This window comes from Lacerta agilis, chromosome 8 (genome assembly GCF_009819535.1).
Source record: "Lacerta agilis isolate rLacAgi1 chromosome 8, rLacAgi1.pri, whole genome shotgun sequence".
In the NCBI taxonomy this organism is placed as follows: domain Eukaryota; kingdom Metazoa; phylum Chordata; class Lepidosauria; order Squamata; family Lacertidae; genus Lacerta; species Lacerta agilis.
The window spans coordinates 63,762,107-63,789,210 of record NC_046319.1 but is presented as its reverse complement, the minus strand read 5'-3'; the positions used below and the strand labels follow the sequence as shown (position 1 = coordinate 63,789,210).

The following is a 27,104-nucleotide window of genomic DNA, read 5'->3' as shown; positions in this document are numbered from 1 at the left end:
GGAGTCAAAGATGGTTTGGATAGCACCAGAGCAGATAGGAGAGAATCTGGAAAACAGTTGTTTGCAGCTGAAAAGCTTGCTACACTGACCTTTCAATGCAAGTTTGTCTGCTAAAATGCATCTGAACCGCTTTGAAATGTTCAGGTTATGAGAGCGTATTCTTCAGTTGTTCTGCAGAAAAGTTAAGCATGAGCTGGGAAATGTTTAAAGGGAATATTTGTTTACAGGTGGGGAAAGGATAATGGGTGCAAGGATATTCACAGTTCAGTCATTTAGACAGTGTTAACATTCCACTATATTTGAGAATACAAAACAGAAGAAGAAAGAATTTTTTAATTTTATTTTTTATTTTAACAGAAGACATCTCTTTATTTGAGGACATTTTTGCAACTTAAAATGTAAATTTAAGTATCTGATTGTGAATGATTTTCCACCCCAGGTGGCGCATCTCATTGCTTTTTCCAAAACTTTCTGTAATCGTCCAAGTTAAAATCGTCTTCGAAACGTGTCTCCTCTTTGGGTTTAAGCTTGGTGGTATCCCGTTTCCTCAAGCGGGCTCTCCTTCCGGCGTCAGGGAGGGTGTTGATGTCCACAGGTATCTGGAAACAGAATTATGCATGCATAGAAACTTGTAAACACCCGTAGAATCACCATGCTTTCCCCACAGGCAGGGTCTTGTTCCTTTTACCAGCTCTAGAAATTCAGCAGGGATACCTTTACTGAGGCAAGCGCCTTGGGGTGCTACTGAAAGAGAAGTATTTAATGCCTGCTGTTTCAAATGTTAAGTCTGCAGCTTGTGGAAAAGACATTGAGAAATCTCTTTAGAAACCAAAAGACTATTCTATTATTAAGTTACTAGTCCCAATGCACAATCAATTCAGCCCCCTCATGGATGGTCAGGATCAATGCCCATATTTTTCAAGCTGTGTGCAGCTTCTTGGACACATGGTAGATGATAGAAAGGATCTGCCTTGCCTCCTTGTAACGGATATAGACTGTAGAACCGTCAGGCCTGACCAGCAGCGCTGGATAGAGCAGGAGCCTACTTCTGCCGGGCCATGCAAGCGATGGATGTCCAGCTGGAGTTGCACTTGTAGACGTGTGGAGGCCAGAAGTCCTGAGAAGGAGTCCGGAGAAGGCCTCTAACTGCAAAGCCCTTAAAGTCCTGATTACGGTCGTCATTCTGAGCTCATGTACATTCCCTGAAGCCTAGCAAACAAACGCCAATCTCCAGCGATTCCAAGGCACAGGATTCAGCTTTTATGATGAGCAAAGACTGCAACGATCTTTACGGAACATCATCCAAGGGGCCATAGCTGCTCTTCAGCTCCGAAGAGTCCCGCTCACGTAGAAATAAATATTTTCATCTTGAGTAGATGACTTGGGGATGCTGGGGGTGCTAGAGGCCCATTTTAATGTGAAATAAGGGTGCTGATTTCAAAACAATAAAATAAAGCTGGTTTATGTTTAGTTTCTCTATATGCCACTTTTCTATAGTTAGTTTAATGTAAACTAAAGCTATCATTTAATTCTTAAAATACAGTGCTGTAAATTTAACTCATAGTGTTGTATCCGATACTGGCCCTGCTCAGAGTAGAAATTTATTGAAATTAATTACAGGTAGATAGCCATGTTGGTCTGCCGTAGTAATAAATAAATAAATAAATAAATCCTTCCAGTAGCACCTTAAGAGACCAACTAAGTTTGTTACTGATATGAGCTTTCGTGTGCATGCAGAAGTGTGCATGCACACGAAAGCTCATACCAATAACAAACTTAAAAGTAAAGGGACCCCTGACCATTAGGTCCAGTCGCAGACGACTCTGGGGTTGCAGCGCTCATCTTGCTTTACTGGCCGAGGGATCCGGCATACAGCTTCCGGGTCATGTGGCCAGCATGACTAAGCCGCTTCTGGCAAACGAGAGCAGTGCACGGAAATGCATTTACCTTCCCGCCAGAGTGGTACCTATTTATCTACTTGCACATTGACGTGCTTTCAAACTGCTAGGTTGGCAGGAGCAGGGACCGAGCAAAGAGAGCTCACCCCGTCGCGGGGATTCGAACCGCCAACCTTCTGATCGGCAAGCCCTAGGCTCTGTGGTTTAAACCACAGCGCCACCCACATTAGAAACAAACTTAGTTGGTCTCTAAGGTGCCACTGGAAGGATTTTTTAAAATTTTGTTTCAATTAAAATTAATGTACCTTTGGGATTCGAACCGCCGACCTCATGAGACTTATACTGTATAGGATAAACCCACATTTTAGTTTTATTTATTTATTTATTTTATGAATCACATCACCAGGAACCAAGGCAGCTATAGTGCCATCTGCTGGGGGAATCTTTCCACACCTCATAGATTCATGAGGCAATTCTCCCCCCACCATAAAAATATTATTAGTTTTTCATATATCCAAAACAATACAAACAAGCATATTCATCCCCTAACTTGTGTCCTCACCCCACTCAGGACAAAGAGTGTTTAGATTTTTGTGAACGGTAGGTGGCAGAGGATGATGACGATGACGATGACAAAAACAAAAACAAAAACAAAAACATGCTTATATCCACCCATCTGACTGGATTGCCCCAGCCACTCCTTAGACATTGCATACAAAGCAAAGTCTGTTCAAAAGAGTCATTGCGGAGTTGTTCCTTCTTGGTCTTAAGTCAATTTCCCCGTTAGCAGGATTGCCAAATTTGAAGCACCCGTTCCCTCAGCATCTACCCAGAGAGGGTTCTGTCTGCCCATCTTGCAGCAATGATCGGTTGTGCAGTTAGTTCTTTAGAAGCTGCAGGAGGATGTTCCAGTTCAAAGATAAGAAGAGAAGCAAGGCCATGGAATCGGGTCAAATTTGTCATGAGGCAATTCTTATTTATTTAAATGGTAAGCTTCTTATAGGCTCCTTGCTGTTGCCTTTGAAAACACCTCTGAATATACTGGTAAATATAACAAAGTCATCCTTGATGGGAAAACCCTTTTTGAATCCTCGTGAATTCATGAGGCAATTCTTATTTATTTATCAAACAGGTTCTTCTGCTGCAGCCATTTCAAAAACTCTGCTCTGACCCCCTTGGGGCTTTGGAGACAGGAGACTTGAGACAAAGAGGTGACTCCTGAACCAAAAACATTCTGCTCCTTCTCTTCTAGTGGCTTCAAAAGAGAGAGAGATTTGGAAAATATTCAACTGTGGTCCCTGCCCCAACAGTTCACTGCCCTTGCTTGTTTCTGAGGGAAAAGGTGTCTAAAGAGAGAGGTGGTCTGGAGTAGGCTAGGGGTTAGACTGCTGACCTAGGAGCTGGGAGACTAGAGTTCAAATCCCTGCTGAGCCATGAAGCCCACTGAGTGGGTTTGGGCCTGTCACTGTCTCTCAGCCTAACCTACCTCACAGGGTTGTTGTGAGGAAAAAATGGAGAGCACACCATCTTGAGCTCTTTGGAGAAAAGGTAAATGTAATAATAGACACAGTAACTGAAGTTCTCCACAGAATAACTTGTTGAACTCCTTTAATTCCTATTCAGGCAGCTCTCAGCCCTTTTTGTTTTTGAGGGGGACGGTGTCTGATACTGTATAGTTAACCTCCTGGTTGACAAGGTTTTGTGGGGAATCTCCTTACAATACCCATGACTTCATTCTAACACTTTTGGACATATGAGTCAGACTCTCCATGGTTTCTGCCTAGTCTGCAGCGTTTACATACTGGCCAGCGCAAAATGTTTGATAGCCTCGCTCCTTTATCTTAATGCTTGAGACTTCAGGGCGGGATAACAAGGAGGAAGGAGATTCATTGTCACCTGTGCTTTAAATTAATTCCTGGGCAGTTACTTCTGTTTCCAAATCCCTGGTCTGCACTGACTTAATCCATCAATGAGGGCAGGGGGAAAGCCTCCACACAACTGGGGCAGTTTGGATAAAATATACCCCCCACTTCACTCGCTATTTTGTACCTCGGCGACAGAATTGGTGCTGCACCAAAATGATCACCATACTAGGCTGAACCTTTCCTGTAGAACTTCTACAGGAGAGTCAGCCTGATGACAGCCCAAAAGAAGAAACACCCATGCCAGGAATGTCTCCCTTGACACATCTTCCCTGGAAACCAGAGCTGCCTTTTTCTATTACGCTGGAGAACTGGCCTCACAGAAAGGAACCTTAGAATATACAATAACTCTAAGGGCCAGAGCTGATGGGAAAGAGGGAGGGTAAGAAATCTCCTGTAGATGGTGGCTAGTTAAAGCCCCACCTCTATGTGCAGAGATGGTCTTCCTGCCTTTACCTGGGATATGCTTCCGGCAAACCAGATGGCTGCTGCTGGTCCTACACAAGGATATTGGCCATGACCTGATGTAGGCTACCTAGCAGAGGTCCTGATGCTGCGGACCACCCATCACCAGTGGTCCACGAGCGTCATTAAGGTGGTCCGCAATACGTCTGCGGATTTCTGATTGAAGGCAGGAGGCGGCTTTAAATATTCGTATTGATTTTAGCTGCATTTTTACTGCTTCTGTTTTTTCTTCTTATATTGCATTTTCCCCTGCACAGTATTACAATTTGAATTCTAGGGAAAGGAGCTGGAAACAAAGCTGCCAATATCTTAACACCATTATACAGTGGCGTAGCGTGGTGGGGAGGGGTAAAATGGTTAGGGGAGCAAAATTTCAACATCTGGTGCTGCCTCAGTACAGCTGCACTCTTCTGCCGCTGGGCTTTGTTGAAAATGGCTTCCCCACGTGAACCAGGAAGTGACCTCTCCAGAAAACGAACAACTCATCTTTCATTATTGGTGTGGCTGTGATCTCCTGGTAATGCAGACAGCATTAGGGAGTTGAACGTGCATGTGTACTCCACCCATTTCCCTCCCACCCACTCACCCCTTCCCGTTGGCCCCGGGCACTGGCAACCCACGCTACGCCACTGCCGTTATACAGATCTATGGTGCAACTGCACTTCGGAGCACTGTGTACAGTTCTAGCTGCCTCTTCTCAAAAAGGATATTGTGGTTGGAAAAAGGTCAGAAAAGGGCAACCAACATGATCCAGCGATCGTGTGAGGAAAGGTTGCAACATTTGGGGCTTTTAAAATGTAGATAAAAGGTAGGCTGAGATAGGATAGAGGTGTATAAAATTACACATAGCATGGAGAAAGGGACTAGAAAAAGGTTTTTCTCCCTCTCTCTTAACACTTGTGGACAACCAGTGAAACTGATTGTTGGAAGATTAAGCACAGACAAAAGAAAGCAGTAGTGACTGAAGGGCAGTGAGGCTGCAATCCCATGCAAGGGTACTTACTTCCAAGTAAATATGCACCCATGTAGGTCCGCATTTTGTTTTTTGTTTTCTAAATTCTAAGGTTTGGCACTTTTCCTAGAGAAGGGCGTGTACATTCACACTCTGACATACATAGATAACATCTGATACGTTCTAATGAGAGTGAGATGTCTCCTCATTAGAGCTCTGAAAGGGTTTAATTTATTCTCCCGATGCTCTGACTGCTAGCCCAGGAATATTATCTTTTTGCCACCAGAAAAAAAGAAAGGGTGCTGTTGCCCGTGGAATGTATGTGAAATGTGCTTCCTCTCTGCCTGGCTTCCCCTCCCATAAACGTTGCACATTCTCAGGGTGGGGCAGAAAAAAGGGCAAGTTATGAACATCCAGGCTGGCTTAGCAGCTGCCTGCCTGAACATGATATGAAACAGCCGTCAGCCCCAGGCTGTAGATGCGACCAATCTGCTTTCACCTACAACAAGCCTCAACCAGCTTTCTACTTCTGTCGGAGCTCAAGAACAGCATTTTCCACTTGGCCGTGTGGCTGGATGAATCTTGACGCAGGGAGTGGAGTGCCTAGTTTGTGCCACTGTACGAGCATTCCCACTTGTCTCTCCAGCTTCCTTCTCCCCTCACCCCCAGCCTCCGGATGGCAGTGGATTCGCTCTGGCACTACCAGTTCCGGATTATCATGTTGGGGGACTCCACCGTGGGAAAATCCTCTCTCCTGAAGCGTTACGCTGAGGGGGTCTTCCTCGAGTCCATGAATCAAACTGTGGGTGTGGATTTTTATGTTCACTTCCTGGAGATTGAGCCTGACCTGCGCATCAAACTACAGTTTTGGGATACAGCTGGGCAAGAGCGGTTCAGGTGAGTTTAGAATGGAAGTTTTATCTGTAGTAAGGAGAGAGAAATGAAGAGGTGATATGACAGCCACCTTCAAGTTGTGGAAGGCCTTTCACATAAGATGATGAGGAAAAGAACTTGGCGATAAGGAAAAGAATAGCTATGTAAAAAAGAGAATTCCTGGATGCCAAAATCAAAGTTTGAGACATGTATTCTTTGGTGAGAGAGCTCAAATCACAAAATATGCAGCAAAGTAAAGTGTGGAAATATAGGCTTTTAAAATATGCAATTGCAAATTTATTCCAAAGTTCTTCTCTTCCCCGGTGTAGAAAAATACCACTCATTTGGTGAATTACCGGTAAAAATGGTTTACTAACAAACTCTCCAAAGGTCAGATTCATGTGCTTTTCCATACAGCATTCAGAAAAGTTGCACAGGCAGTGGAACTTGGCTTAGTCACAGTGGTGAAAGTTCCTAAATTATTGGTCTATGAACTCAAGAAAGGCTTGTCAGAGCCATGAGCTCTGAGCAACCAGGTCAGACCTCTTTACATGCTGAGCTTCTCAGGTAGACTGAGGTACAACACGAGACTTGACTACCTCCTAAGGTGAGGGGGAGTGACCCTAGATAAGCCTGGCAGGACCCCTTCATGCATTAATTAAACTTAAGCATGTTGGTTATATGAGGCTGGTTTTCACACAGTTGGGGCCCTCCACATGTTGCTGAACTACAATACCCATCACTTGGAGTCCAACAACATCTGGTGGGTTACAGGTTCCCCATTATTTTGTCACTTTCCTTATGGCAAAAAGTCTGATTTGGGGGATTAAGCAAGTTTTGTTGTGCAATACCTCCCAACCAGCTATAACTGTGCAATCTGATTTTGCTTTTTTGTGACTGAATCACCCCCCCCCCCCAAAAAAAAAGTGTGCTGCAGACATACGCCAGCTGTTTATATGAGTAACTCCTCATTCTGTAGACTCAAAAGTGATTAAATAGGAGGGGTTCCTCCCTTTCCTGAAAGGTGTTCCTATTTGCATTTCCTTCTTCTGTCTCATAAAACGGCTGTTTGTGAAAGATTTTGTTGGACTCACAAAGACTCATTTCCATCTGGCATATCTTTTAATGCTGCTTTCAATAACATTTTAATGCAATTTTGTTAACTAAATTTGTCACTAATGCTGTAATTATTTACGCAATTTACACATCAGACATAAAATGACTCAGGACGGTATCCAATGCATTTATTCCATTAGCACTAGCCTAAATTGTTGTGCTATAGAATTGTAGAGTTGATAGGGACCCTGAGAGAAATCTAGTCAAAGCCCCTCAAATGCAGCAACGTGTTGCTTCTGAAAAAAGCCTCGGACATCAGTAACCAAACTATGTAACTCCATCAATAACTTATGCGGTAATATTGTTTGCTATATACCGGTATTCCAATATTCAGCAAATGAATTCCAACTTAATTTCTGGAATTGGCCAAGCTGCCTTGCCCTTCTTAGGTGCGTTTAACAATACACAATGTGTTCAAACCTTATTCAATCCACTTTTCATCTTAGGCCTTGTGTTCTCTTCCATTCATAACCCTCTTCAGTCCAAAGCAACATAATATGGCAATAAAGATTAAAAACACTAAGCCAGTATAAGGTAAAAAGGTAAAGGACCCCTGGATGGTTAAGTCCAGTCAAAGGAGACTACAGGGGTGCAGCGCTCATCTCACTTTCAGGCCAAAGGAGCCAGCATTTGTCCACAGACAGCTTTCCAGGTCATGTGGCCAGCATGACTAAACCGCTTCTGGTGCAATGGAACACCGTGACAAGCCAGAGCGCACGGAAATACCATTTACCTTCCCGCCACAGCGGTACCTATTTATCTACAGTGGTACCTTGGGTTACGGACCCGATCCATTCTGGGGTGCCGTTCGAACCCCGAAAAGTCTGTAACCCGAGCGGCGCTTTTGCGCATGCATGATAGAGCACTTCTGCGCATGCGTGAACTGCGCAAAATGCTTTTGCACATGTGCAGACCACGCACGGCAAAACCCGGAAATAAACACGTCCGGATTTGCTGCGTTCGCAACCCGAAGCGAACGTAACCCAAGGTATGACTGTACTTGCACTTTGACATGCTGTTGAATTGCTAGGTTGGCAGGAGCTGGGACAGAGCAACGGGAACTCACCCTGCCATGGGGAATTGAACTGCCAACCTTCCTATTGGCAAGCCCAAGAGGCTCAGTAGTTTAGACCAGAGCCACCCACACCCCCAGTATATAAGCCAGTATATAATGCTCTAAGGTGGTTGATTGTACGAAGGTGACCCAAGTGAGAATGAGTTTCACTCTTTGTGTTTCCTGACTTAGGTCTGTGACGCGTTCCTATTACCGCAACTCCGCTGGAGGCGTGCTGGTGTTTGACTTGTCCAACAGAGCATCCTTCGAAAGCATCCGGAAGTGGCACCAGGAAGTGATGGACACGGTGAAGCCTCACCACATTGTCTTTGTGCTGGTTGGGCACAAGAGCGACTTGGAGTCTGAGAGGAAGGTTGGACAAAAGGAGGCAGAGAAACTGGCCACTTTGCTGGAGGCCAAGTACATTGAGACGTCTGCGAAGAGCAACAGGAACGTGGGGGAGGCTTTCCAGACCTTGACGCTGGGAATATACAACGCTCTGAAGAGCGGGAAAATGAGACCCAGCGAACAGTGGGACGGGGTGAAAAGCAAGCTGCCACCCTTGGCACAGCCTGAGGCCCAGGCACAGGAAGGGGGCAAGAAATGTTCCTGCTAGCAAATGGCAACTGCCTCTGGGAAAGTGCATGGACCCTCTTGTACAATAACCCATGCATGATGCCCACGAGCCATTCATCTAGAAAGCTATAAAAGGCTTTTATAGGCTGGTGTATAAGCAAAGGTGTATTGCCTTTCTTTATTGCTAACCTAACATATGGGGAAGTAAAATCCTTGCAAAATGAAGGCAGAGAACATTGATCTGAGGCTCCTTTGGCATACTGACAATTAATGCAACATACTCCTTTCATTTCTGCACGTACCACACATCTCTGGAATTATTATTTGCAGCTGGTCTACCTGGTTTCAACCTTGCTCCGCCCATCTATTGCTTCCCCCCACCCCAACTCTTGCCATCTCCTGTTTTTACCTCTGCTGCGGAAGAGACTGGCTTGAAATGTGTGGAGGTATTATAGATCTCCTCTCCCTGAAAACCTTGCCTAAACCGTAATCATCATGTTAGCTGATTTGTGAACACCTGCATTAACCCATCCTCTTTGGCTGATCAGTTTGATAACTCTTGATACACTTTCATCACCTGTTTTTAGAAGGAAATAACATTGGTGCCTAATATTCTACAGAATACCTGTGGATACAAGTAAACACTATTTCAAATTCACTTTCTCTACTCCTGTTGTCCCAAGGAGATGCCTGAAGGGGATAAGGAAAATGACAGGGCTTTTACAGGCGGACAGACTATATGACTTGGGTAATGAGCAAACTTTCAGATTAATCGGAACTCTTCTTCACAGTGGTACGAAAAATGAAGATGGCACAACCTGCCACATACAAGAGTTTTGGATGGAATGGGAAGAGGTGCTTTGGAGAATTTGGTTCAATCATGCTTACTGCAAAGAGACAGGTTGCAAGAAGGCATGTTGTGGAAGAGGCCAGTGAATGCTACCCCTTTGATAATACAAAAGCAACCAGTTATGCTGTCCCAAGCACTAATTGAACCACATGGGTTCCTTGTAAGGTAGAGAACAGAAATAAAGGAAAATACAGCCATATTTATACTTGCAGAACTAGATTATCAGTTTTAGGTGGTAGGCTGGGTAAAGTGTTGACAGAAGCGAAGTTTGGAAGTGTTAGCAGATGGTTGGAGGGTATTGTCTCCCATAGGTAAAATCCCACCCCTTGTGGGTAAAAGGTAATCTCCTACAAATCGCATGCTGCACAGCAAAATTCAGTCACCCCCCCCCCCAGCAGACAACAATGGCAAGCAAGCATCTGAATTATGATAAAAGCCATTCCCAAACAGACTTTAGAATTATTTGATAGCACATGCCTTCTTGTCTGTGCAAATGTTCCCTTGCCCATTTTGTGGATTTCTAGGCTCTAGGACAGGGGTCAGCAACCTTCGGCTCTCCAGATGTTTCGGACTACAATTCCCATCATCCCTGACCACTGGTCCTGTTAGCTAGGGATCATGGGAGTTGTAGGCCAAAACATCTGGAGAGCCGAAGGTTGCCTATGCCTGCTCTAGGACATCTCCCATTATCAAGCAAATATGTTGCATTTATAGATGACTTAACAGGGAACAACAACAAAAAGCACCATTTTGGAACCATGGTAGTAATGTCAGATCAACAGTGCATGGAAAAGGTGGTGGTGGAGACATGCTGGAGAACACTCAGTTGTAAAGAGCCGATTGTTCCAAAACTAAGGTTGATGCACACTTGGGAGCAGGCAACATTGGACCTACATCTAAGCAATTGTATAGGTTCAGTCTTTATTACATAAAGGCTGTATAAACTGCCAGGATGCTAAATTCTGCACTTTATGTTGCTGCTATAGAATATGCAGAGGCTCTGCTAAGATGTCACCTCTTAAGAAAACTGTACACTCAGTAATCCAATTTAATGGCTGGTGGTTCAAATTCTTAGGCTTGTATCCAATGTTAGTCTATGGCTAATGCAAGATGGAGCTAAAGGAATCTATTCTACACATGTGGCTACTCAAAAGAAAACCCACTGAAATTAAAGGACAAGACGAACTTAGGTCCATTACTTTCAGTGGGTTTACTCTGAATTGAACCTAGTTATTTACAATCCCCCGATTCAAATGTTTCCACTGTTTTTGATGGTTTCCCAAGAGATAAACCATATACAACATTTCAATTATAATAGAAAAGGTTATTAATAGGCTCTGAAGCATCCTTTTCATTTTGCCAATGCCATTTATTGTATTTGGTACACGCCGTCTAATCCAGAGAGCTGCATTTATCATCTCACCATCTTTACTTGAAAGAGCATCAGCAGAAGCCACAGCGAGGACTTGAGTTTGTAGGTGCATTTATTTCATGTGTGGGGGAGGGGGAATCCACCTTTCTGCATATCTGATGCTGGGAAACCCACCTATTCACGGATGGCATGTCCAAACTGCATTCTTCTGGGTGGTTTGCAGTAACACACTTTGCGGACATATGCTTGAAGCAGGAGGCCTCCCTTACTGTTGGGTTGTGAAAAAGCATGTTACAGGAGAAAAATCAGGACCACGCACTTGAATTACCTTTAGCTTATTTATGATATACTGCCCAATTTAAGGTATTATGTGAAGCAGCGCCTCAAATTTATTTTTTGGGACAGTGTGATACAGTTGGTTTGAGTTCTGTTGACCTTCTATAAGTGGATTTGGGCTAGTTCACAATATTTTGCCAACGCAAGCTTACAGCAACACGTTAATTTCTCTATACGCCATTGCACATGGCAGTTATAAGGGGTTGCATTTACTTGAAGAAGAAGAAGAGTTTGGATTTGATATCCCACTTTTCACTACCCGAAGGAGTCTCAAAGCGGCTAACATTCTCCTTTCCTTTCCTCCCCCACAACAAACTCTGTGAGGTGAGTGGGGCTGAGAGACTTCAGAGAAGTGTGACTAGCCCAAGGTCACCCAGCAGCTGCATGTGGAAGAGCAGAGACACGAACCTGGTCCCCCAGATTACGAGTCTACCGCTCTTAACCACTACACCACACTGGCTCTCCACTTCAGTACACCCACTGAAATTAAAGGGCATGACAAGGTCCATTAATTTCAACTAGGCTACTTTGAATACAACCCAGTATCTAAAACATGCATAGGCAATGGGAAACAATGATTTTGCAGTTTACGGTGAAAAGCCCATGTACTAGCTTCATAAAAAACTATAGAAAAAAGAGTTCATCCATGCAGAAAAATAGCAGCATGTGAAGCACTCGGGATAAGGAAAACAGCAGCAGGTATGGGACAAGTGCTTAGAAGTTTGGGTGGCTAATTGGGGAGTCCGGATGTACTGATTTCTTGAATGGGAAAGGTTTACTGAGGCAATACCGCAATGTCTTTGGACTTCCAAGTCCTGTCGTCCCTGATCACGGATGGGGATGACAATAAAAGAAACATGTCCTTGTCATTGGTTGTTTAATGGAGAAGATGCTTTCAAGTGACGCAATACATAAAATAACTGCAGCCAATTTTCCAGCAAAGGTTCTTCCCCTCCCCACCCTCGTCTGCCTCCATGGTGCAATTTCAGAATTCATTTTGGATTGTTTAGGCATATGCCTCAGTTGGATTCCATTTGGCTGCTAATCCCATGGCGAAACAAAAGGATGGATTGTTTTCACAAATGGAGATTTAGTCTTTTAGAACAGGAGTTTAAAAGAACAAACGACACGCTGGAATATTCCTAATGGCTCATGCTACAAAGGCAAGCATTGTGGTTTTATGAACTGATGCCATTTTTTCTTCTTTTAATGGAAAGCACTAAATTGTATGCTACCTGGGGCAAAGTGCATGAAAAATATCAAAAAACAGGGAACATTAACGTACTTGTTTATTACCGTAGTCTAAATGAGTGGAGAACTTGCATAAAAATGGAAAGCTTCTATAGCCATTGCTGGATGGCTTATTGAAAACCTGTTACGCACACAGACAGAGAACACAAAAAGTGTAGATTTGTGTGGTCAGCGGTGGCTTGTTCATTACTTCAGAACACAGGGAGTGCAACGCTTCTGCTGCTACAGCTCAACCTATCAAAGAGGAAGTGAGGAAGGAGGGCAGTTTTTCAGCAAGTGAGGAGCTTCAGAAGCAGCAAAAACAAACAAACAAACAAAAACAAAACAAAAAACCATTCACATTCCATGAAAGTCTGAGGCAACAGTTTTGCACCAATTTTGATTTTCAGCCTGAGTTGTGCTTTTGGTATTGGAACACTCACTGAAAGCAAAGTATTCTGGCAAGTATTCTCAATTATATTTTTCTCCCACTAAAAGAAGAGATAGGAGGCAAGCCAATTGTTGTACGAGCACAGATTGGTATCTGTGCTCTGGATACTGAGGACTGTTCTCTTCACAAGACAGATGCCGCCAGTTTAATAATAATAACAATCTCCTGTGTGTTGGAAACTGCACCAATGCTTTCCAACAGAACCACCATCTGCACAGAACTTCACAGATGCTATGCAGTGGATGTCCATTGCATCCTTAAGAGTTAAAGGGGACTTGCAATACGGACCATATTGAAATTTAAAAGAGGAAAAAGAGATGTTTGCTTTGAACAACCTATAATGAACAGCTCTCTCTCTGGCTCTTGCCCTGATGCCCTTTGTTTTTTCGCAACCCGTGCCAATACTGCAAACTAGTTTTAGAGTCATAATGTCTTTGCTCATAAAACAAATCCAAATATCTATAAACAGCAACATTACAAAGAGTAAGAGGGAAATTTAAAAAAAAACATCTATAGCTGTTTCTAATACTGTTCCCCAAAATACCAAAATATTCTGTCCGTTGGACAACCACTTACACCATGAATCACTCTGAAGGCAGAAAATAAAGTCTGTGTGTTTCAAGATACATTGTGTTCTCTTGGGGAAATATGTTGTGGGGTAGGGGTGGGGGGAAGAGGCAGGGCCTAACGACTTTTGGCAGGTCTCCCCTCAAAGTCAGATATTGCCGCACAGTTAAAAGGTACGCTTCTCTGCAAAGCCTTAAAAAAGAATCCCACGGATGACGTCATGGGGACTCCACAGCTTGAGGCAGATTTCTCGCCCAGAAGAGCCATTTTAATCTCCCTGCCATTCCCAAGCATTATTTCTTCGTTGTTTTGCGGATCAGCGCCATCCTCTGAAAAGAGAAAAGAAAAAGAACAGCGAAAATCAGAAAAATGGACCACCAGTAAGCTTCAGTGAAAGGTAGATTCTTTTGGGCCCAGAAAACTATTTCCACTCACCTGGCCACCATAGTATCCAAATGTCTCAATCACATAACTAATCCGCTTAAGAGTCAAAATGAGGTATGGCTGCATTTCCGTATCAGTTTTTTTTTATTAAAAAATTAGCAGCTGTTGGAGGGTCCTCAATCTGAATTGTGACCACAGTGCAGGGAGGTTTGATTCATCCCCCCTTTTTCTAATGAACATTGCTCTGCATACTTTTGTTTCCTTTGAGGACAAACAGCAGCTTTAGTAGGGAGGGGATCCATCTCAGTCAGGAACTGTGCAGGGAAAAGGTGAACCTGTACCTGACATGCTGCAGTCCAGACTCAGATCAGGCCCCCTGCTAGTTTGTGTGTTTTGTTTTTAAGTTAAGAGATGGAAATGCATTGGACCCAAAGGCATGGCACGGGAGGAGTGATGTTCTTAAGTATTTATACTCCGTGCACTCTCTCTCTCTCTCTCTCTCTCACACACGCACATGGAGAAAGGGAATGTGGACATTAGAAAGTACAGTATAAACACCTGGTGTTTTCTCTCCCTTTGCTGACATGTTTGGTTTATCTGATGCCATTTACCTCCAGATTCTGGCTGCAACACCCTCCTTACCTGTTTGTGAGCTTCTGTAGTGCAGGCTTTTTTATATGGTCTGATTTCTTCAGAACCAAAACCTGGGATCCACATATTCCACTGCCGCTCTACATCAAAGAACAGGGCATGGGTGGAGGGGATGAGAAAAAGAGGTAGAGGAAACAAGAGTTAAGGAGAAATATTTATCAATTCCATCATGTAAGCAGAAATCATTGTCTGGTTTCTAAGAACTAGAACAAAGTGAGAAATGAAAAAATAATCCTGTTTCTGGCAGGAGTTCTGTTTCTCTGCATTTTAGGGGTTTCTTTGCATTAGGGCAAATTCCAAGGGGACACTTCTGAATTGCATGTGACAGCAATTCCCTTGTGTGCAGGGGTTCACTACAGGCTATTTTTTGCACACCCTAACACATGAAGGAAGACTGCAGTGGCCTGACTGGCCTGGTGAACTGTTATACATGAAAGGCTCACCACACGGGGAGAGTAGGCACATAGAGCCACCTATAGCAGCCTTCATGAAACAAACAACTCATGCACTGGCACTCACCAAGATGCAACTGGACATCTTTCACTTCCAAAGTGTTGGACTTGCGATGCCGTGCAAGCTGGCAGGCAGCTGTCACAACGCTTTCAATGAAGTCGTCAGCAATCTGCAGCAGCATCTGTCAAAAACAGTGAAGCACCAAGCACGTTAGTGATGGGTTTCAGCATGAGATATAACAATGGGTGAAATGACAAACTTCAGAAGCTTCACATTCTTCCAACAAGTAATCACGATCCCCAGTGACTTTACATCAAGGAAAACCACTTTGTTTCCTAACTGATCAGATTGAACCAGTGGCACTGTTCAACTAAGGATGAGCTCGGGCAAGTACCAAGGGGTATGAGATTATTCAGGACTAGGGATTCATGCAGCATATTTCCCCCCAAAAGCCTACCTCCTCCACATCTTCATCCAGTTGTTCATTTGGATCCACCTCTCTGACAAGATCCTGTAGTTTCTTCTTAGTTAAGATCTGGGGCAGGTGAAAGAGACCACCAACATTAGTAAAGTTCAACCAGGTCAACGGGCACCAAAAAGACAAAGGAGATGATGCCCATCTAATATTCACAAGGAGGGAATTCCAAAAGGCAGGTGCTACAACACTCAAGGTCCAATTCCTACATTGTGTGCAATAGACCTGGTAAGATGGTATCAGTAGGAGGGCCTCACCTGCAGAGCACAGACATGGACTGGGCATATAAGGAGTGAGGTTATCTTCAGGTATCCTGGTCCCAAGCTGCATAGGCCTATATACACCGGAACCAGCACCTTGAACTTAGCCTGGCAGCTAACTGGCAGTCAGTGCAATTCTTTCAACAGCATGGTAACATATTGGCGATGTCCTGCCTTAGTGAGCAGCCGAGTTGCCAGATTTTGCACTAGCTGCAGCTTCTGGACCAACCTCAAGTTTAGCCCCACATAGAGCACATGGTTCTGAACCTAAGACTCAAGCTTTTATTCATCTCAAGTCGCAAGACGTAACAGGGAGATTTTGGCAACTCTTGGGCATGCTCAGAAGGAGCCAACCAATGTTATTTTTCAACCTCACCTTACCCCACTCACTTTCCCAGTATCGCAAGTGCCATTACCTGGTTGCTTTCAGGACTGAGGCGCCCGCCACTGCTAGGGGTCCCTGGCATCTTCGCCACAGTGGTATTGTTTGCCATGGAGCTATGTGGAGGGGTGCTGGCTGGTTCTGGCTTGATTGAGGAGAAGTTGGATAAATTGATCAAGGTAGATGGCCCAAACTGGTTCATAATCTGCTGAGCTTTAGCCTTCAGATCATAGAGCTTGTCCAGATCTTGCTTCTTCTTGGGATTGTGTGGGCCCAAACCAATCAGCTGAAGAAGATAAATTCCAGGGTTAAAATGAGAAGGAAGAGAAGACGGAGGCGATTTACCTATTTTAGAACAATTCCCAGGAGACTGGATCTCAGATATTCCAAGCCTTTGGAAGAACAAGTTTTCTGCAGCGGCTGGAAAAGCACCTTAACTATGTCACCATCAGTGCTTTTTTTATGGGGGTACGCATACCCCTAAACATTTTGTGAATCTAAGTTTGGCTTCATTGAAGGGAAGTATTTCAATATGAGTAGGAAAATTAGAGTACCCCTAAACATTTTTTTAAGAAAAAAAAACACTTGTCACCATTATGCTACCTCATGGGAAGCTTTCAAGGCCTGCATTCTGTGAGAGCTTTAATGCAAACCAAGTATCAGATCACAATGTGGAAATCTGAGCACAAACTGTGTTTGTGGGTGTCAGAAGCATTTCCCCCAGACTCTTGGATCTGACAGCCATGGTAATAAGAACTTCCTTCCCTCCTCCTAGATTGCCTAGAAAGCAACTGTGAGGCACTTGCTGACCACTGGTGTCTGGAGATATGTGTTTGTAGTTCTTGGACAACTTTTGATTATGCATAGGAATCCTCCACACCTGTCGTTTTGATAGTTCTAAGACAAAAGTGCTAAAGGGAAAACAGCTCCTCTTATAGCCAGCTATAGATGAAAGCCAGTAGTCTAACTAAAGGATGCTGTACACTTGTTTCAAACCTGATCTTTAGCTTCCTAGAGCTTGACATTTCCCCCAAATAATACAGATTGGGATGAGTTAATGTGTTATGTTTATATTTCCATTACGGACTACATTATGGAAATGGACCATGTTTATCAATCGACGGTTCCACCTATTAACCTCCAATATCCATTTTCTTAAACCCACCAGTGGCAAAGATACCTTAGGGCTACAGTTCAGTGGCAGCATTTCTCTGGGAATGTTTCTTCCCTTTGGTTCTCTCAAAAAAAAAAAAAAAAAAAGGACAAAGAGCTTCGTCCAGGATAAGTTAGAAGTACTGCATTTATTTAAGCCATTACTAATTTATCCCACTGATTCCACTTGGAACTAACTTTTGCTAACCTAGTCTGAATTCCAACCAAAATCTGTTTTCTGGTCGTTCCAAAACATTCAAGATGCAACGTTGAATTTCAAGGAGTCTCTTTTCAGAATCTTTTCAACATCCAGTCTATAATGCTACTGGCCTGTGTGTTCAGTTCAGAGCACTCAGCAGCAGCAGATTGTTACCAATCAACACAGCTGCAGAAAATATTTTAAAGAGGTAAACATTACCAACTTCTCAAGAGTCAGAAATGGCATTTTCTTGAACCTTAATACACAGGCTATTAGCATGCAATTTTACCATATGCAGTTATTTTAATTCTTATGCATTTTGCTTAAAATTGTAATCCAACAATGACGCCAACGTCACATCAAAACACAAACCATGCTGAACACGGACTACCCAAGATGCAAGGAAGTCAATACGAAGGAAACGGAAACCACGCTTCATTATTATTTTAAAGAGCAAGTTCTCTGTTAGTATTAGTCCACACACGAATTATTAAGAAGGCTGCAATTGAAATGCTTCATTCCACCTTATAACCATGTATTCAATACAACAAGGGTTGAAAGGCAATGTAAACATAAGTTGTTGGGGGTTTTTTTTTAGCTTCACCCAAAACAAATCCTTAACCTTGTGCTACAACAGGTTTGCTGGTAAAAATAGCCTGCCCAGAGGGAGGAAAAGGATATATGCCTGGGAAAGGAAAGGCTCAGTGCCAGATGAACTTCAGGGGCTCATAGCCTGTAAAGTTAACCACTAGCAGATTCACACCTTTATAGATTAGTACCTGCAACAGCCAGGGCTTTGTTTGTATGTTGACAGGCCCATGAAGCCATGACCGCTCATTCCACTTTTGTTTACACTAGATAATGTTACTCTGTCATAGAAAATGGCACTGCTGAACTACAACTCCCATCAGCCCCAGCAAGCATGGCTCCACACATTTCTGCACACATGGTAGATATACTTAGCAGTTGTTTCCTCTTCAAGCAGCTGGCAGATGCACAAAAAGGCCCTCCAAAGTATGGGAGAATTCAACTTTTAAACTGAAGGTAGTTCTCCTATCATCTCAGCAATGGATGCAACCTTTGTTTTCTATCCTTACTTTCAAGACTCCCAGCTCTTGCTCTCTCCTATTTTAGCCAGTCTTTCTACATTCCTTCCTGTTCTTTTCATTCTGCTGCCTCTTCTTGACAAATCCATTGTGCTCTTTTTCTGATACCGGGCACTGCATTGCTCTACTTCTTGAATCTCCTTCTGCAGCAGTGGGGAACCTTTTTCAGCCCAAGATCCATTCCAGCCTGGTTTTGGCACTGAAATGGACTTGGTCGCACTAATTGATTACCTCTATCAGAAGAGAGACAGGGGAAACGTGACCCTGTTGGTTCTCCTTGACTTCTCAGCAGCTTCTGGCACTGTTGAGAATGGTGTTTTTTTGGAATGATCCGGGGTGGGGGTGGGAGTTGGAGGTACTATGTCACACTAGTTTAGTTCCTACCTACGGGGAAGCTACCAAAAAAACAGTAGTAAGATATCGTTTTGGCACCTTTTGAACTATGGGGTCCCACAAGGGTCTAGCGTTTCTCCTATGCTCTTTAACATCTATTTGAAACCATGGGGAGCTGTCATCTAGGGATTTGGAGTATGGTGTCATCAGCTGATGGCATGCAGCTCTATCTCTGCACTCCACTGGAATCAAGATAGACTGTGAAGATGTTGGGCAGGTGTCTGGAAGCAGTGGTAGAGTGGATTTGGGCCAATAAATATCAATGCTGAATCCTGGTAAGAAGGAAGGGCTGTGGTTGGGTGGTTCCTGTGTCTGGAAATTAGGTATCTAACCTGTTCTGGGAGAGGTTGCATTCCCATTGAAAGATCAGGTTTAGTAGTCTGGGAGTCCTCCTGGATTCCAACTTTTAATTGGACTCTTAAGTGAAGAAGAGTTTGGATTTGATATCCCGCTTTTCACTACCCGAAGGAGTCTCAAAGCGGCTAACAATCTCCTTTCCCTTCCTCCCCCACAACAAACACTCTGTGAGGTGAGTGGGGCTGAGAGACTTCAGAGAAGTGTGACTAGCCCAAGGTCACCCAGCAGCTGCATGTGGAGGAGTGCAGACACGAACCCGGTTCCCCAGATTACAAGTCTGCCGCTCCTAACCACTACACCAAACTGGCTCTCAAGTGGCTTTTTTGGCCAAGAGTGCTTATGCCCAGCTCATGCTGGTTTGCCAGCTGCAGCTATTCCTGGACCAGGATAGCCTGGCCTCTGTTGTCCATGCTCTAGTGACCTCCTGCTTGTATTGCAATGTGCTCTATGTGAGGCTTTTCTTGAAGACAGTCTGTAGATTCCAACTAGTGATAATCACAAAACCAACTAAGAGATGCATAACATTCCTCTGGGTAGGGGCCAACTGTAAAATGTTCCACATTCCTATGCATCTCTATAGAGAAGAGTTAACACTGGCAGGAATAAAGTGCAAGTGAACAGGGAGATTGATTACTTCTTTATTAGGGATGATGTGATTAGCAATGATGCGAGAGAGATTCCAGCACTCAGTTCTACTAATTTTTTTCATCTTCTGGGAAACCATATTCACTAACCAAGCACACAAGACAGGATCATTGCCTACAAAGCGTTTTCAAATTTTAATGGAAAAGGACAATACACTCTTGCATATTTCAGTTCTGACACACAAGCAAAACTGAAAAGCCACAAGCCCACCTGCAGCTTCTCACCATGGTGCCAGCATGCCATGTCCTGGTGAGTTCAAGCCAACTTACTTACAGCTATCTGAGTGTCTAGATCTTTAATTACATCAGAAACTGCTGTGGGACCATTGAATGGAGAGGTCATTTTCCAAAAAAAGCTCCTGCAAGTAAACAGTAATGGTTAACCTATACAGCCATTCTTTCCCTCCTGCAAATGCTTATACAATTCCCCCAGAGCATTTGCATTTTACAAGCCATCACATCTCTCTCTCTCTCTGCTGGTTAAAATGGATCTGTGTAGGCAATCTAACATCAAGAGAACATCCTCTCCACGCAGGACTTACATGGTACTGGTGCATTAATCTGCAATGGCTGGATGCATTACAGCACCGGTGCAAAAGCTCAGTGACCAATCCACTTGTTTATAATTAAGCATAATGGTTAGGATTGTTGGCTGTGAAATGGAAAAATCACATCAGTTAAAGACTTTTTAGTTGGTAAGCCACTATTCTCTCAGCTTCACCTCCCCCACTTTCAAATCTGATGTACTGGCCTTCTTTACAAAACCTCAGAAAAAATTAGTGAAATCATGTAGATTAAGTGCTTGGACAATGGCATTTGTTTTCTTTAAGTGGTACAAAATGTAAGGAAACACGGGCTTATAAGATGTTGGGAAAAGATGAACTTTATGTCCCAAAGTGAGGATTAGGATACTGAGAGAGTGAAAGTATGGATGCAGTGCTTAAGAAATTAAAATTGCATTGTATAATGTTTTAAGAACCTCATAGCAAAAAAAGGAGGGGGAGAAGGTTATGCTGTTAAATGAAACAAATGAAATTTTCCAAAATGCTATAAGCATTACTACTGCTATTACAATACAGTAAAGGAAGAATAATGGAACAGGGATGGGCAACCTGTGGCCTTCTAGATGTTATTAGACTCCAAATACCATCAGAAAGGCCAGCAGCATTTCAAGTAGAAGAAGAAGATTTTGGATTTGATATCCCGCTTTTCACTACCCGAAGGAGTCTCAAAGCGGCTAACATTCTCCTTTCCTTTCCTCCCCCACAACAAACACTCTGTGAGGTGAGTGGGGCTGAGAGACTTCAAAAAAGTGTGACTAGCCCAAGGTCACCCAGCAGCTGCATGTGGAGGAGCGGAGACACAAACCCGGTTCCCCAGATTACGAGTCTACTGCTCTTAACCACTACACCACACTGGCTCAATAGGTTCCCCAATCCTGATAAAGAATAAGAGGTGTGTTCTCCAGAAAACTGCAAGACAAAAGCATAGCCACAGTGGTGGGGCGGGGAAGTAAGAAATATATTGCTTTTTAAGGAGACTGCAGATTCTATGGCAGTGGTGGGCAGAAAATAGATCACAATCTACGTGTAGTTCTCAGTCATTTGAAGTAGATCAGCAAGAATTTCTCTGACACACAGTTGCGTAACAATGACAACAACAAAAATTCCTCCTGTAAATCATACTTCTGAAATCAATAATGGAGGGGGAGAGGATCCAGAGAAGATTTTTGTGTGGAGCAACCATGAGCTCATGTCTGTTTTGGTACTAAAAAAGTAATAATATGAGGCTATATCTTTTGCACTTTGCTCTGGTTGCTGGATGTTAGGGTACCAGTGTAAAACAAATTAGATACCACAAGCCTAAAGCCTGCCCACTCCTTTCTACAGCATTGTTTTCCAATCTTACGTTTGTGCTTTAAAATTCAATTGTAATCAGCCACCTGGGAGCACACACTCCAACAGTCTCTATGTTGTGGAACTTGTATACTGGTAATTTAAGCTTTTGGCAGAATAAATCCCTAGTGATTTATTTTAGTCTATGTTGTTAGGAGTTTTCATTCTTCATGGTTAAACTCTCTTATCTTGGTTTTTGGGGAGTGGGAAGAAGCAGCATCTTGTTTCCAATGCCACATGAAGGTAAACAGGGACAGAAAGTAACTAGGCTGCACCACATTGACACCCCCAAAGCCTCTTCCCCGCCCCCAATCCGGAGGTTTCTTAAACTGTAGCCATGCCTCACTTTAAGCAGGGCTCCCGCCACTGCCAATTGTCTGGGTCAACTTCCCATCATTTGGGAAGACTTTTCTGTTCCGGAGAAATGAGGCTTATTAAAAAGAAAGAAATAAGCATGAAATCTGATGCCACTTGTTCTCTCTCTTCTTGGCTAGTGTCATTTGGTATCAGCCACCATTGCTTTGAAGACATCTTTTTGTTGCTGCATCTTATTGTATTACCGTGTGTAATCTCGCCCTCAGCGCGCATGTGTGTGAATGTGGCGAGCGCTCACATTTTGCCGGCCACCTTAAAATGTCCTGAATTAAAACAAACGGGCGAAATAAGCGCGTATACACACACACACACGACGAAGAAAGTGTTTTAAAACGCACGATGAATTAAAGTAGACCCTGTGAAGCGTCGAGAGGTCTGTTGTCAGGCGAAAGGAAAAGGGAGGAAGCGGGACACGGGTAACGTATTTTGGCCGCTTCGTGCGCCCCGGGGGCAGCCCCCTCCCCCGGAGTCAAGAGCTCTGCCTTACTTTCAGCGGGGAGCCGCCGCGGCCACCCGCCCGCCCGAACCGGGGCCCCCGCTCCGCTCACCGGCGCCTCGGCCGCCTACCCGGCCATCTTCCCCCCTGCGAGCCGCTCGACGCTTCCGACCGATTGCCGCCTTTCCTCCACTGGGACGCCGCAACACAGCACTTCCGGGGTCACGACCCCAGGAGCCCCACGAGCCGCTCCAGGAAAGACGCTTGGCCCACACAGCGGCAGCCAATCGGCAAGTGCCTCCGTCATCCCTTTTTAAGGTTGGGCCGCTTGGTCTCGTCCGCACATGCGCCGAAGCTCCTTACGTTCCGAGACCTCCCTCGCCCCCGCTCTTTCTTGTTTGTGGTGAATTAAGGTCTGTGCCCGCCCGCGCGCCCGCTGTCAAATCGTCTCTCTGTTTCAGCACCGCAGTGCGCAGGCGCACTTCGGCTGGGACTTTACGGAGGGGAAGGGTGGGAAAAAGAAACGCGTTTATATGTAGGTGTTTTAATAGGCGGCCGCGGCACCTTTTTGGTTCTCGATCCGAGAGCGCGTGGCGGGCTGGGTTTCCCCCCCCTTGTGATTGGAAGGAAGCAGAAGCGCGCGGACTTTCGCACCAGTACCAGGTTGGCCGTGGGTAAGGTGAAGTGTGAGCGCCGTTCGTGCAAAAGGATCGTCTTGAGCAAGCGTGATGGGGAAACCCGAGTTCGAATCCCACTGTTGCCTAGCCTACTTCACAGGGTTGTCGTGTAGTTGTTTTTTTTAAGCCCATAAGAAATAACTGCATAAGCAACCCTGAGTGCTTTGAAAAGAGGATGGTAAAGGTGCAATAGAGTCTGGAAAGTAATTGCAGTGGAGCTCAGGGGTTTGCTATGGTTCTTGCGAGGGTACGGATTTTAAACTTTCTTAGCAGTGGCATCCGTGGTAATAGCAGCCTCTCGCCCAGCCGACAGAGAACCATCTGTGGACCCGCTGTATGCATCCCAGCTAAGGCAAGCTGGGTTGCATATCTCTCTCTGCAGCTTTGCAAGAATTAACGTCGCGATCCTAGCAGGCGCACTTACTTGGGAGTAAGCCCCATTGCCACATAGTTTGCAACCTCCCCAGCAAACATGCGAGCACCCGCACTGCAAAAGTACTGCGATTTCCCTTTGCACCGGTAGGGATAAGATGTTTCACTCCCTCTCAGTAGTTCTTAATAGTGACTCTTTGCGGCCGCTGTAACGCAGGGTTCGGAAAGGTACCCAGAATGCACTGCTATTATTTGCATATGTATAGAAACGCGGGTATCGATAATTTTCTACAGAAATACCGCTGGATATCGAGCGGGAGAGGCGGGGGGGAAATCAAAGCGAACCTGAAGCCGCTGTGGCATTATGCCCTTCCCAAATATTATTGTGGTGCAATTTTGTTCGCTGTGACTTGTAGAGGCGTCTCGGGCAGTCGGGCAAGGTGTGCCCCTAGTCTCTTGTTAAAAAGGGCTTCTGCTGTGAGTGGCACATGGAGAGGGGCGGCTGCGGCTTTGCCTCTTTCTGTGCGGAATCGCTATCAAGAGATTTCGGAAGCATAATTTTTGTGCTTGGGGCAGCTGGTAATCGCTTGTTCTGGCTCCCCTGTTTAACGTGGTTAAAATGAGAGAGGAGTTAAAATGGAGGTTGGGCGATAACAATCTTAAAACAGTTAATGTTTACCCTCTACTGCCCTTCTGAGAAAACCCCAATCCCACCCTCACACTATACACAATAAGGGTCTGTTGACTTCTGTTTCAGTGTATCTGAAGAAGTGTGTTTGCACATGAACACTTATACCCAGAACAAACTTAGTTGGTCTCTTAAGGTGCTACTGGACAATTTATTTTATTTTATTTTATTATATATTAAAAGTTAAGGGTTCATTCAACAAATATACAGTGTGGTGCTTGCTAATGTCTCCTAATGAACTGATTGTTTTAGGCAGAGAAGCAAGCAGCAGCTGCCAGTAAATGTTGGCAACTTTATTAAAGACACAGGAGCCTGGTTAAGTGGAGGGTGGGTCCAGTATCTAACAGTTCCCCCCATAATAAATTATGTCACTTAATAGTCACAAGTTGCATGTGAATTCCTGCCCTTCTAAATGTATATTTTTTTACTAATGGGGATATTTTGTCCCCCTTTCTTTTTTATTTCACAGCATTTGTACCCTACTCCTAAATCAACAAGACTCCCAGAGTGGTTTGTGTATAATAATAATAATATTTATTATTTGTACCCCGCCCATCTGACCACCACAAGAAGACAGTCCCTGCCAGCAGTCTTACAATCTAAAAGTGATGACATGCAAGGAAAAAGGGATGGGGAGGGAAGAAGAAAAAGGCAATCTTGGTTGCCAATTTTTAAATTTAAGTAGGATTTGAACCCTGCTCTCCCAGGTCCTGGTCAAACACACTAGCCATTAAAAAAAAGTAAGTGACCCCTGAATGGATAAGTCCAGTCAAAGGTGACTATGGGGTGTGGCACTCATCTTGCTTTCAGGCCAAGGGAGCTGGGTTTTGTCCACACACAGCTTACCGGGTCATGTGGCCAGCATGACTAAACCACTTGTGGCACAACGGAACACCGTGACAGAAGCCAGAGTGCATGGAAATGCCGTTTACCTTCCCACTGCAGCGGTACCTATTTATCTGCTTGCACTGTTATGCTTTTGAACTGCTAGGTTGGCAGGAGCTGGGACAGAGCAACCGGAGCTCACCCTGTCACAGAGATTCAAACCGCCAACCTTCCCATCGGCAAGCCCAAGAAGCTCAGTGGTTTAGACCACAGCGCCACCTGCAACCCTTGTCAAACACTAGCTATTCCACCACACTGGCTCATGTCTTGGCCCTTGACCAACAGTGATAGTGGAGGTCACAGCTTCCCAGGCATGCTCTCCAGCCTGCATTTCAAACTAAGAGGTTTGTCTGCTGTTGCCTTGTATGGTGAGTCACTAGAGCTATAAGCCCAGTAGTGAGAGTATCTCTTTCATGGCTGCTCTCTATACTGTGGACTTGTTTTGTTGCCCCCTTGCCAAAAGCCTAGGCCCTTCGGTTCTTAACGAAGAGAATTCTTGTTTTGCCATCGTTTTTTGTCAGCATTATATGCCTGTTTTGGCCCACGGGTACCATGGTATCACAGCTCATGTCAGTGAGTATTTTGATGTATGAATATCAGAAGAGCCTTCTGGATCAGGCCAGTGGTCCAGTTTCCTATTCTGACAGTGGCTGACCAAATGCTTGTGGGAACCCTGTAAGCAGGACCCGAGCACAAGAACATCCCCCCCCACAAAGTTTCCAGCAACTAGTATCCTGAATGTCCTGCTGTCTTGAACCCTGGCATACCTGGATGTGAGTCTTGTGGGTGTACACAGTCACAAGGGCCATGCTAGAGAGTAGTCAGTCCTAAAGGTAAAAGAACAGCCCAGTACCACAAGCAAACAGTAAGGCCAGGTTCCTCACCTCTGCAGCAGACCCAGGGTCAGAAAAAGTCCCTAAGTCACAGTCCAGTGGCGTTTGTGAAGCAGCCAAGCCGTGGTCCACCCACGTAGAAAGCTGCTTCCCTTTTCTCCTTCCCATCTTGATGGACACATTTGGGTTTGCTCCACTTGATGAGGCAGGTGATCCTCACCTGCTCTGAGCCTAATCCAACGGAGTGACCACAAACCTAGAACTAACAAATCCTGTGATCTTGACATGCTCAACTAGTAAATTTGGCTTGTTCTGTTGCCTGTCTCAGTCTCCTGGAGTGTACCTCCCATTGTTCCTGAATCCTCAGAGCCTGCTGTGTCTGTGGAGATGGGGGGGCACCTCTGATTTCTGGCAATGTGTCCCCCCTCCCCTGACTCCCGTGACCTGTCAGCTGCCCCCCGCCGTCCTCTGATGTCCCGCGAGTACCTCCTCAGTCCCCAACTACCCCTTCCCCATCTTCAGCTTTCCCTGGGGTGTTCCAGTCGTGGCTACACCTGTTTGCCCAGTATCCCCTCCCCTTCCTCGGTGTCCTACCAGTTCATTACAGCTGCCTCCCAGCAGGGAAGGCAAAATGTAGCTCATGGAATTAGTCGCCACTGATAGCCAGCAAACATTTGCTTGATGTATTAATGTTTTTGACCCTCCATGAAGTGGGGAAGGATATATCAATGAGCAGCAAATGAATAGTTAAAGCAAGTAAAACAAAACATCTGGCGGATTTGTGGTGACTGCTGTTGGGAAGAGGAAGAGAGCAAAGGGGTTTGA

The 27,104-nt window shown here is 44.7% G+C and overlaps 3 protein-coding genes and 1 non-coding gene across 7 annotated transcripts; 2 read left to right on the top strand and 2 right to left on the bottom strand.

Moving 5' to 3' along the window:
- Positions 1-393: 393 nt before the first annotated feature.
- Positions 394-1,317, bottom strand: LOC117052289 (39S ribosomal protein L55, mitochondrial-like). Its single transcript, XM_033159090.1, has 2 exons — positions 946-1,317; positions 394-599 (listed from the first exon to the last, which is right to left on the bottom strand). The coding sequence occupies exons 1-2, from the start codon at positions 1,180-1,182 to the stop codon at positions 450-452; spliced, it is 387 nt and encodes a 128-aa protein (XP_033014981.1). The 5' UTR covers positions 1,183-1,317; the 3' UTR covers positions 394-449.
- A 4,379-nt stretch (positions 1,318-5,696) lies between these two features.
- Positions 5,697-9,828, top strand: LOC117051502 (ras-related protein Rab-39B-like). The gene is made up of 2 exons (XM_033157937.1): positions 5,697-6,134; positions 8,473-9,828. Exons 1-2 carry the CDS (start codon positions 5,914-5,916, stop codon positions 8,894-8,896), a joined length of 645 nt encoding a protein of 214 aa, XP_033013828.1. The 5' UTR covers positions 5,697-5,913; the 3' UTR covers positions 8,897-9,828.
- A 2,449-nt stretch (positions 9,829-12,277) lies between these two features.
- TAF12 (TATA-box binding protein associated factor 12) lies at positions 12,278-23,044 on the bottom strand. 4 transcript variants are annotated; one of them, XM_033157936.1, is made up of 7 exons: positions 22,937-23,044; positions 20,393-20,477; positions 16,302-16,553; positions 15,608-15,685; positions 15,217-15,331; positions 14,689-14,777; positions 12,278-13,991 (listed from the first exon to the last, which is right to left on the bottom strand). In XM_033157936.1, exons 2-7 carry the CDS (start codon positions 20,459-20,461, stop codon positions 13,956-13,958), a joined length of 639 nt encoding a protein of 212 aa, XP_033013827.1. In that variant the 5' UTR covers positions 20,462-20,477; positions 22,937-23,044; the 3' UTR covers positions 12,278-13,955. The 4 variants fall into 4 exon arrangements, with proteins under 4 accessions (XP_033013827.1, XP_033013823.1, XP_033013825.1 ...); XM_033157932.1 differs by having other exon boundaries at positions 22,876-23,036; XM_033157934.1 differs by lacking the exon at positions 20,393-20,477 and having other exon boundaries at positions 22,937-23,035.
- Positions 23,045-24,334: 1,290 nt separating this feature from the next.
- LOC117052548 lies at positions 24,335-24,476 on the top strand. The gene has a single exon (XR_004427287.1). It is a non-coding gene; the product is annotated as a U11 spliceosomal RNA (small nuclear RNA).
- Positions 24,477-27,104: the final 2,628 nt, after the last annotated feature.